Below are 12332 nucleotides of genomic sequence, written 5' to 3'. Positions count from 1 at the left end.
CCTTGGGATAGAGAACCAGGGATGAGAAACTCTCTTTTCTTTGCTGTGGGTGATATGATTAAACATAGGCAAATATGATAACTTAAGCATATTTTGCTCACTATTTCTTTGCTTATAGATGTTAAAGAATCAGAACACATCTATATAAACAGATGTTAATAGAGAAATATGCCAACATTTGATTTTTTTATTGTGGTAATTGGGTTAGTAAAAGGAGATACTCTTGTTCCCATTCCTAATTGCCTGCCAAACATCAAAATTTGTATTCTTCAAAAGCTTAGGGGTCCATCTGGGATATGAAATGAGAGATGGAAGGAAATAGAAAGAAAGGAAAAAGAGTAAGAAAAAGGAAAGATATGCATACATATATGTGTATGTATATAATCTTAATATTTATTCTTAACAGAACTACCACCTCCAAAGAGAAGAGTTTACGATAAAATTAACAATAATGGAAGAGCTCTCTGGAAACAGAAGTAGAGAACATAAAGTAGACAATGGAGGGGAAGCTTGAACAAAAGGAAATAGTTTCCTTCCTTTGGATGTTTACTGTGCCTTATTACTGATATGCATCTGTCTTCGAATGGGAACATATATTTGTGGGAAATATTTTGGAAATAGTTTGCAAACACTGTATTCCTACAGTTAACAAAACTCTGTTGATGGTTGACCCAATATTTAGCATTCTGGTATATGTACCACAATAAGGTATGTTCTCCCCTTCGTTTCTTCCTTCAGGGGTAGAAGAAAACAGTTTGGACAGTTTTGTTTTTGATACCCTGATTCCTAAACCAATTACCCAAAGGTACTTTAACTTATTGATGGAGCATCACAGAATTATTCTCTCAGGACCAAGTGGCACTGGAAAGACTTATTTAGCAAACAAACTTGCTGAATATGTAATATCCAAATCAGGGAGAAAAAAAACAGAGGATGCAATTGCTACTTTTAATGTGGACCACAAGTCTAGTAAGGTAAGTCGCAAAATCCTGAGAATGGCTTTTGTTTATACTCTGAAGTCTTATGCAATTAACTGTTAAGATTGTGGGGAACTTCCATATTGTATGTGGGAAAAATATCCATCTCTTTGAATAAAACTAGAATCTGGTAGATGACCAAACCCTGTTTCTTGAATTTGAACTAGACTGTTCTTCAATAATATTTCCAGGTTCAACTGGCTATTAGGCATTACACAAGACATTGGGGATGTACAGAAAAAATGAGAGGGTCCCTATTGTCTGATTTATTTTAGAAACTTAGGAAGTGTTTGAATAGAAAAAAGTCTGTGAAAACTATGATGGATGCAAAAGGGAAGGATACCTCTTCCTGGAGGAATCAGAGCTTTACTTAGAAGGCAATACTTGCTCTGAGTTTTAACAGATAAGTGGGAGTTGACTTTGGTGCTGCAGGTATGGCAATTTGGGGATAATTAGAATGTTCCAGGCAGATATCCGGGAACATATGTGCTTATGTCATATCTCTGTAGAATTTTTGCTTAGGAATCTTAGGAAACTGAACAATGGTCTGTTTCACCATCAAGTAATGTCTAAAATGTACCATAGGTAAGCCTCAACACGGTCACCTATTAAGTAGGCATGAAAGACTATTAGACTTAGCCAGTACTTTTATATCTTCTGAATAAAATACTCTAAAAAGGAAATGGTTGATTCCTAACATATTTCTAGCAGTAGACCATTTTTACATGTACTTATTTATTACATTCTGAATCAATTCAACCTAAGCTTCTCTTGTGAAACTACAACTGTTAAAAGGTATGACTTAAGAGGATCCAGATGATATGGGAGCCATAAATTTTTCTAAACATAACTTGGTTAAGTGATCTAAACTGACACAGTCTCTCAGACACCCCAGGCCTGCAAATTATCAGAAACAAATCTAATTTCTGAAGCAACACAAACCCATTAGATTCTTGAAATAAACCAGACATATAACGTAGTAAACGTAAAATTCTTGATGGAATAGCTTATTAAATCCTTAACACTGACCAGCTGTGGGATCTTGGCAGCTCACTAAATTTCTTTGTGCTTTTGTTTCCTCAGCTGTAAAATGGAGATAATAGTAGGGTTGTGGTAAGGACTAAATGAGTGTGTGTGTGTGTGTGTGTGTGTGTGTGTGTGTGTGTGAAAGAGAGACAGAGAGAGAGAGAGAAAGGGAAAGGGAGAAAGAGAACAGAAGTGAGCACAATGCAGGGCTTGCCTGCCATTGTTATTTACAGCCCTTGGCTCCCAGTGAGTGTTTCTTACACATGAATACACACACACACACACAGATACTACATGCCTTTGTTTAAAATTGTCTTATATGTATTCTTTGAGGAGAGCAATGATGTACATAAAGGAAAATGGAATCTCTTCAGGTTAAGTAAATACAATACCTAAATTCTAAATACTTCCTTGGAACCCAGCTCTATTCAAGTCCTGGTGGAACCACCCATTGTCATGTCAAGTGAAGAGAGGCATCGCACCTGAGGCCGAGTTTTTGACTCCTCTAGGCACCAGTAGAAAGGGCATGACTGTTTGCTTCAGCCTACATGTTTAATGTCTCCTGCGAATTTTGTGTCTCTTCATATCTTTAAATAAAAGCTTTTAACTTTTTTTTTCTGTTCCACCAAACAGATGAAAAGGATGACTGAGGTCTCTTAGTCATCCTCAGTGTTCTCTTTGGTTTCTTCTTCAATGTTGATATGAGAGAACTCTTTAGAAGTTACTTTCTTTATGAAAAAAGAGTGGTTAGAAAATAAGAGTAAAAGAGATATATTGGATCAGACCAAGGCATTGTGATAGTTTTTGAGATCACTTAATATTAAGTTTTGAATCAAATAGATTAACTTTCAGCTTCATTGTGGAAAAAAACCTCCGTATATATGTTAAAGGCTCATTTTTAAGGATGTAGTTTGATATATTAAAATAAAGTAGGATAATTTATTTTAATTATAAAATTTGCCTCCCTCCAAATCGATTGTTACATTCATTTCTTTTATATCACTATAGTGCTTGGAGATATTCTTTGTCAGTATAATGTTGACTGTGCTTTTAAGAATTGTGATAAAATATTTCCAAAATACTTATTTTCTACTTTTTCAGAAGAAAAACATTTGTGCCATTATTTGGTCAGTTCAATTTTGTTATTGCAAAATAATGAGAAATAAAGCATTGCCAAGAGCATTTGAACAGAGCTAATGATGCTAAGAAACAGTAATAGGAAGAAACCCATGGAACAAAACCACATGGGATTCAGCATCACGAACGTACAAAATACAACAAAGGGTTATCGTTTCTTTTATGTCTGTAAGATATGAATGGACTGTCAGTAATGCTAGATGGAGTCATTGCCAGAGAATTTGGCTAATTCTTGCCAAATTTTCAGACAATCCACACTGTTATTTTGGGGGGGTAGAGGGGGTATGGGTAAGTGAAGGTGGTATAAAGAAAGGGAGGGATGACCAGCAGGTTGTATTAGGGATAGCTGCCAACACATAGAATTACCAAAGTACAATGTGAATGAGGCATAAAATAATAAATTCTTTCCCTAGAACAATTCAAATGAAGCTGTGTAATTTCTGGCATGCTTTATGCTATGCCATAGGTAGGAATGGAAAGAAAAAGCTAAAAAGCATTTGCATGATTCCAAAAAATCAAACAGTGAACCATCAAATGAAAAAAAAAAATCTTTTCATGTTTCTGGTACCTCTGCATTTTACATTCTGTCCCTCTTCCCACTCTTCAAACCTTCTCTCAAGCTGCCAGCTGGAGTATTTTGATTGAGAGCAGTACACATAAACAATTATATTTTGTGACATTTTATATAGCAGGCCCAGAAGGCTAGAGATGGATTTAGTGAAGAATACATAGTCAGCTAAAGCCGCTTGGAATGTTAGGTGGGAAAAGATCAGAAAACTTGACTTGGCAGATTCATTTTTAGTGTTATCTAAAGTTGAAATCAAAGGAAGCAGTCATCAACAATTTTTATATAACTGCTGTGTTCCGTGTATATCTTTCTAAGTATGGGATTAATATTATCAATGCCCATCGGGTAGATATACCTATTTTCTTCTTCTGCCGGACTAGATCTTGGACATAAAACTTGTGCTGCTAATGCATCAGTACCTCAGTCTAAGATTTTACCTCAATCAAGCAGGTGATTTCAGAATCATGAAGTGATTTCAGAGACTTCTGTGAAAAGCCCTTAAGTTAACTGACAAACTTCTGTGTGCATGCCTATATGTACATACAATTGTTCAATAGCTTTAATTGGATTCCAAAAGGGATCTACTACCCCACCCAAGATGAAAGAGAGCCATATTAGAGTCTTATAGCCTTGCTTCTCCAATAATCACCCAGTAATTTCCTAGATACCAAATACAATGTCTTTTTTCTGTTTTCTATTTAAAGAAGTTAAGAAGAAAACATTGCTGCAGTTGACCTCTTCCATCTAGAAATTCTTCCAACCTTCATGATGATCATTCTCACCTTGTTTTCTTCTTACCCTGCAGTAAGCTCCTTCTCAGTTTCTTTCACCAACTATTCTTTCTTAACCTACCAGTTAAATGAAAATATTTCCCAACGTTCTCTTCTATCTTCTCATCTGGATGACTCCCAAGGCTTCAACTACCACCTGCGTAGTTGACTCCAAAAGGACCCTTTTAGCTCTCCCAAATAGTAGGCCTATGTTTCTATTAGCTTACAAAAATGTTTCTATTAGCCTGCTACATGCACATGTCTAGGAATACAAATTTCAGCTCTGGGAAAATATCATAAATTACCTCTTCAGTTCATCTCCACCACCACTACCCTCCCACCCAAACTAGCACTCTCTATCACCTCACTACCTCAATAGCTTCCTAACAGTTTGATCCAAATCCTCCATTAAATTTCCCTTCACTCCCTTTTTGGCCTTATTCATTCACCACATGGCAAATAGAATATCTTTTCACAATTATAATCTTACCACATTAAAATTCTCCGATTTCCCATTGCTATTTGCATATGATCAAAAACCTTCCCACACTTCTACTATTACTCTTCAGTCTGATAGTATCTCTGGTCTTCAACTATTTCAATATTCTCTTGACTGGTTTCTCTTCCTCCTTGCCACACTCTTATATCATGATTCTGACTGTGTTCCTCAGATCCCCAGAACAATCACTGTTTCTTCATTGCCTACAGGAAAAGTCCAGTAATCTTACCAGTCGTTCAAGGTTGCAAACTTTTCTCTCCAATTTATTCGCCAATATTTGCTTTTGCAAACCATATACTACTAGGTCTTTCCTATATAGATGCTTTTGACATGGATTATTTCTTTACTTCTATTTGGAAAGCTCCTCTCCCATTTTTAAACATCAAAATAGTACTCAATCATAAGGATAAGGGATTAATAGCAAATGATACCACCATCAAAAACTCTTTCCCAGCAGCTTTCCTTAAGTAATCTTTATATGCTCTAAATAAAATATTGGTCTATATATTTTTAAATATTGTATTCTTTTAAACTGTGAATTATTGTTATATGTGTACATGCATAACCTTCTATTCTGGGCCATAAATTTCTTGAATGCTTTTTCCATTTCTAATTAATCATCATATCCTTAACATTTCCATTTCCCTTCTTAAATACTGTTTGAGTAAATCACTCTCCATTACTTAAAAAAAAAAATCTGTGGTTCTACTGTTGCTTACATAGTAAAATCCAAATTCCTCTGCGTGGTTTAAAATCTTTTGATTTTCTCTTTCCGCATCTCTGTCACTACCACGGTGTGCCATATTCTTCTGCAACAACAGAATACTTATTATTTCCCAAAAACATCACATGCTCATATCTTCTAGATTTCCTTTTTTATTCTTTAGACTTCATTGGTCTCCCCCCTTGTATGCCCATTGTTCTCTCAACCTCAAGGCTAGGTTAGAGGCCTCTATTCAGTCACACTATAGTGTTTTGTGCACTTATACTGTATTGTAATTCTCTTGTTGACCTGTCTCTTTGCTTATTAACTCTAAATTCCTGTAATACTGAATTATGCTTTAGCTCTGAATCCTTGGTGCCAGAGTACCTAGCCCATCATAGGTGCTTGCTAAATGTGTATTAAAGGAATGAATAACTGCAAACTTGCTATTGGAATTCTACTCATTATTTAACAGCCATCTCCAGTGCTCTCCCTATGAAACCGATCAGGATCCCCAATTGGAATTAATCCCTCTTCCTCCTACAGGCTGCATTCCTGCTTTAACCTCTCTCATGGAATGTTTCACATAGTCTTTTTTAAGTTCATTACTCATGTGTGTTTCTGCTGCCCTCACTATGCTCCAGGGTTACCTCCTACTAAAAGGTTTCCTTGACAGCCACCAGCTATCCTAAATCTCCTCCATAATTCATACACTTAAGACATTATACTGAAATGATTTATAATATTTAAATTTCAGTCCTTTATGTAGAAATTCTTAGAGCCTACAGGGTAAGATAGTCTGATTACCTTTGTGTGTGTGTGTGTGTGTGTGTGTAGGGGTTCTATTTTTTTTTTTTTTTTTTCGTTATTAAGGAAGTGGTAGGTTTACAGAAAAAGCATACATAAAAATACAGGATTCCCTATACCACACCTTGCATTGGTGCTGAACATGTGTTATAATTGATGATAGCACATTTTTATAATTGTGCTATTAACTCTAGTCCATGGTTTAACTTAGGCTTCACTGTCTAGTGTACTTCCATGGATTTTTTAAAAAAATTTGATTCTGTTATCATGTACTCTAACATTTCCCATTTTAATACATTCAGATATATATTTCAGTGCCATTAATTATATTCCCAATGTTGTTCTACCATCACCACCACCCATTACCAAAACACTTCTGTTTTGGAACCCTGTTCTGAATAGGAACTTCCCATTCCTTATCCCCACCCCATCCCCTAGCAACTTTTATTCTAGGTTCTGCCTAGTTTGCTTATTCTATTTCAAATCAGTGAGATCATACAATATTTGTCCTTTTGTGTCTGGCATATTTCACTCAAGGTGATGTCTTCAAGGTTCATCCATGTCGTTTGTTGCATGTACCAAGACTTCATTCCTTTCTATGGCTGAATAATAGTCCATTGTATGTATTTACCACATTTTATTTATCCGGTTACCCTTTTTAACCCTCAGATGCAGTTCTTAATAAATATTAAACTTATTTGAACACCATTATAGCAGTAAAATGCTTTGTTATTTTTGTACAGCCCCCGGGCTTGATCTAGGGCTCTAAACATGGTAGATAGATAGTGAATATTTTATGAATGAATAAATGACAAAATATAGCTAGATCAGTGATATAAATTCCATTTTCTCTTTTAAGGTAAATGAAATTGCCCAGACTATTTACCAGTTTAAAAAATAGTTTTCTGTATTTTCTGATTTAGATGACATTTACTCAATATGAATTGCTCTATGTAAGACAACTAGTATAATAGTTCTTTAATACATTTTATATTCAGTCTTGCATGAATATATTGCTAAATGTCTTAAAATCCTGGACATTGTTGCTTTATCCTTTCCTACTTTTAATTCTACTTTTAATTCTAAAAGTGATGTTATAGGGAAGTTGCATCTAAAGTAAATGGTCCACATATTTACCTAGCTGCCAGAAAATGGGATAGTGGAATTGTTTTTAACCCTCAGCAAGATTTACAAATTGAAAATGTCATTGTAAATATGCAAATATTATGGAAATGCTTTTACTGATTAGGATAACTCTAAGAAACCTAATTATATGTCTGGCCTACCCATCTGTGAGAGCAGTCAATCAGCCAACTGGTTATCATATTTAGAGTAAAAGCTACTTAGACAGGAATAATACCTGTAAAAGAACCACAATGCTCACCAAATGCTAAATACTAACATCAAATTATCCCATGGGGAAAAAAATGTGGTTGTTTAAAATCATAGCATTCCTTCCATGGAGAGAGCGATAGAGAGCGAGAGTGGGGGACATGGTGGGCAGGGGAAAAGAGAGAGAGAGAGGAGGAAAAAGAGAAGGAGAAAGAGAGGGAGGAGAGGGATTAAGGAACCACACTTTTATCCAAGTCCTGGGACTGCATTTTTTATGCACCCCATCTAAACAAATTGGAATTAAAACATTTTTGGATTTAGTCTATTCTTGGAAGTATAAGGTTTGCTAAATTCAGTTTTATCATTGAGATACCAAAAATAAGAATCAGGTCTCCGTATTTGTGTTTTTTCATAAAAGTTTTTCTTTTTCCCTCTTTGTAGTGAAAAAAAACAACAAAGGACATGTCTTTGTGTTCACAGTTTTACACTTACTGCAGGTGTCTCTGTTGGCTCTTCTGTGCTTGCTTCTCTTCTTCTCTTGTCTCTTTGCTTTAAACAATTTATTCTTTCAGCAGTATATGTTCTTTGCTTTGTAGATTAAGGTTTTATATCAGTGAACACTCTGTTTTTAATGAAAGGTACTAGATGGAATATAAAGAGTGTTATTCCTAAAATATGAATTGTTTGCCATTAGTATAAATTTATTATTGCCATACTTGTTTTCTTTATTTTTTTTTTAAAGGAATTGCAACAGTATTTAGCTAATCTGGCTGAACAGTGCAGTGCTGATAATAATGGTGTAGAGCTCCCAGTTGTAATAATTCTTGATAATCTTCACCATGTGGGCTCTCTGAGTGACATCTTCAATGGTTTTCTCAACTGTAAATACAACAAATGGTATGCTTATCAAAAAATTTTAATGATAAAATATGAAAAAATGATGGTCAAATTTGCTTTCTTATGCCAGTCTCCCTTTTCACACCTATCATGGATGCCAATAATTTGATAAATCCTCATTAAAATCATAGCATGTTTCTAAAGCATCATACATATTCCTTAAAATATTTATTTATTCATTCAACAACTATATCCAAGACACTTTTGTGAAGGCTGGAATCATTATTTCCTTGATTAAGTGAGCTTCTACAGACATCCTAAAAGTCTGGGGGATGAGAACTATCTATGATGGACTAGTTTTAATCAAGGAAATTAAGAACCAGGAGGAGCTTTTAGAGCTCTGGTTTCATGTCCAATCCATATCAAAGTTTAAATACAACCTTTCTATAGAGAAGAATGTAATATATTTAAATGTAGCTCCCTCCATTAATGAATCTAATTTTTATATATTTACTTTGAAAGGAATGGTATAAAAATCTGAACACCCACTAGAGATTAATTGCAGCCCCGCCCCTAAAGAAAGGGCATATAAGAACATCAAAATAAGTAATGTTAGTTATAGTGATGCCAAATATCTCAATCAGTCTATGCTAGAGATTAAAGCTATTGAAACCAGATTGGCATAAAATAAGGGTTGAAGCAAAAATACAAATTTTCTCATGTTATTAAGAACCTTTAAAAAATAACTAAAGATATTGAGATATGAAAATTAATGGAGTTTATTAGACTCATAAGATGCTAAAGTGGATGAAATGGTTGTGTTTGTAACATTCTAACCTCTTCATTTTATTGCCGAGTAAACTCTGGCCCAGAGAGGGGATGCCAGAGCTGAAATTATAACTTAAAATCTTAATTTCCAGCCAAATGATCTTTGTCCTTTTCCAACCTGACATTACAAAAGTACCCTTTTAAGTCCATTTTAAAATAGGATAATCCATATTTATCTAAATTGTTTTCTAAGGCAGTTTGTATGGATTAATCTCATTTACCCCCAAAACATGTAAATTTCCTTTCTTTTCCTTTCTTTTTGTTCTTTTTTTTTTTTTTTTTTTTCCAGTCCCTATATTATTGGAACAATGAATCAGGGAGTTTCTTCATCGCCAAATCTAGAGCTGCATCACAATTTCAGGTAAAGATAAATTGTGGTTTTTATTGTGTCTTTTTGTTTGTTTTGAGTTATTTTTCCATTTTTACATTGACAATTTCTGCCAGTGGTGACCTGTTGTGTGAAAGTAATTCCCTCTTCTTCAGATACTCTTTCTCAAGTAGACATTTTGTGGTCCTCTCTTTGTAATCAGAAGTATTTCTTAAAAAAAAAGAGAAAGTTTTTCTGCTCACTATGTCACCAGCTAATGTAGAATGCTCTTCTTCTAAGTATGAGGAATATGAAGAGAATTCCTATTTCAGGATTTTTGATTCTCTTCCAGGAGAGAGCTCATGATTACTCCCACGCATCTCTGATGCACTGAGCTTCTCTTTAGCTCATAAAGAAGAGCTAGCTGCATTCAAGCCTTAATACTAAATCTCTTAAGCCCTTTGATCATTAGAATATGGTCACCAATTGAAATAGGAACACTGTTACTTTATATTGTACTTTATATTGGAAAGGGAATCACTGTGGACTTAAAATTTAATTTATATAAAGATTTCTGGTGTTGACTTGTGGTATTTTTGTCTGTTTGCACTGTTTTTGTAGGTGGGTACTATGTGCAAACCATACAGAACCGGTGAAAGGCTTTCTAGGCAGATATCTTCGAAGGAAACTGATTGAGATAGAAATTGAAAGGAACATACGCAATAATGACCTAGTCAAAATTATAGACTGGATTCCTAAGACGTGGCATCATCTGAACAGTTTTTTGGAAACACACAGTTCTTCTGATGTTACCATTGGTGAGTTCCAAAATTACAATATGCCATTCTCCAGGAACTAAGAGTACTCAGTAAAGATGTCCAGATTGGATGGTTGAAAATAACAAGTCAAACTGATCTTTTTCAAGCTTCCAAAGATTCAAGTTTACTTTTTTTCCCTTCTGAAAGTTCGCTTTCTTCTAAACTTTTATTTCTAATCACAGATTCATTTTATCAGACAATTATGATTTACAAAGTTATTACTGAAATCAAATAAGTCTAATTCAGAAAAATATGTAAAAGTCAGATGATTTGAAATAAACAACATCTCTTTTAGGGTATCATTGTTATGCTAAAAACAAATTATAGCTATGGCTCATCAAATACAGTTCTGAGAGAAGATTTTAATTAGAGATAATTTAGATGTTTTATAGATAATTTAGGTGTTCTCTATTTTTCGTGAAGACAAAGTAGTTTATTTCTCTTTAATTGGCACAAATTCATTCATTTTTGTATCCTTCTTAAGTTACACATATAGAAGTCCCTTTCCCATTGTTATAGATATACTAATATACTCACTAAAGACAGAATTAGAAAAAAGATATCTAGATTTCAGGTCAGACTATCCAGGCTGTTAACCACTTGTACAAATAATGACATATTTTGTATTGCACAATTCATTTCAGTACCATTTCCTCATTTGTAAAATGAGGTGTGTTGACTGGATGTTAACATTGAAGATCTCTCCTAACTCTAATATGTTGTTCTTCAGATTAGGATCTTATTGTAAAAAGAAAGAAAGGGCTGGGAGATTGGATCTTCAGTAAAACATACTTTAATGATAATGAAACTGGCCAAGCTCATAATTTTCTAAAAATCCTGCAGGAAATATAAGGCTCCCAAAATAGGGTCTAAATAAGTATATGGACAGTTAAATACAATGCTTCTCAAAAATATGTTGTTATTTGTTTTTTCTCAGGCCCCCGACTTTTCCTTCCTTGCCCCATGGATGTAGAAGGTTCTAGAGTGTGGTTCATGGATCTCTGGAATTATTCTTTGGTACCTTATATTCTGGAGGCAGTGAGAGAAGGTATTCAGGTATAAGACTCAATTTTCTTTACTATTAAAAACAAATAAAAAAAAAAACCCTAAATTTATTAAAAAGCAAAAAAAAAGTCATCTGTTCATGATTGCAAAACTAAAGGCATAAGCTATACAAATATAGTGGTAAAATTTTAAAGATCAAAATGTATACTACTTTCACCTGATCTGAGAACAGATATATAGGGAAAGAAGAAAGCAAAATTATTCCAACAGCTCCACATTCAAGGCCAAATTTATTGCCATGACTGTTTGCAGATTGTTCTCATTAGATAGCACAGCTCTTAATCTTAGGAGAGAGCCGTGATTTACATGGTCCTTGGCCATTTATAAGCTAATCACATAATTTGCACCAAGTAGTTTTTCTTATAGGTTCCCTGTTTTTAGTATGTTTTGTTGTTTGAAATCCTTTTACATTACTTGCCAATATTCTTTACCATTTTTGAGGGTACATTCTAAATTTTAAGATTTTTGGTTCTTTTATCTGACAAGTGATTTGGCAGCGTGTCTGCTGTTCCTCTCACCTATCTTACATCATGAGGCCCTGCAACCAGGACTTCTGTTTAGTCTTGATTAAAAAGTCAAAATACCTCACTAAACACAAAACCTTGTCTTCAATAAGTTACATAATCCCTTTTCCATCAGTCTCTAGGTATTTCCATAC

At 34.4% G+C, this 12332-nt stretch overlaps 1 protein-coding gene across 4 annotated transcripts in view; it reads left to right on the top strand.

The window, feature by feature from the left end:
- The window catches only part of NAV3 (neuron navigator 3), an 855568-nt gene that overhangs the window by 827172 nt on the left and 16064 nt on the right, over window positions 1-12332 (top strand). For all 4 annotated transcript variants that reach the window (XM_037846473.1, XM_037846472.1, XM_037846475.1 and 1 more), the window contains 5 exons: window positions 739-974; window positions 8562-8716; window positions 9774-9845; window positions 10413-10609; window positions 11547-11665. In XM_037846473.1, coding sequence (XP_037702401.1) covers window positions 739-974; window positions 8562-8716; window positions 9774-9845; window positions 10413-10609; window positions 11547-11665 — 779 coding nt within the window. The remainder of the gene's footprint in view (window positions 1-738; window positions 975-8561; window positions 8717-9773; window positions 9846-10412; window positions 10610-11546; window positions 11666-12332) is intronic.

This window comes from Choloepus didactylus, chromosome 8 (genome assembly GCF_015220235.1).
Source record: "Choloepus didactylus isolate mChoDid1 chromosome 8, mChoDid1.pri, whole genome shotgun sequence".
Taxonomy (NCBI): Eukaryota; Metazoa; Chordata; class Mammalia; order Pilosa; family Megalonychidae; genus Choloepus; species Choloepus didactylus.
Note: the sequence above shows the minus strand (reverse complement) of the source record. Positions and strands in the feature narration are given on the sequence as shown.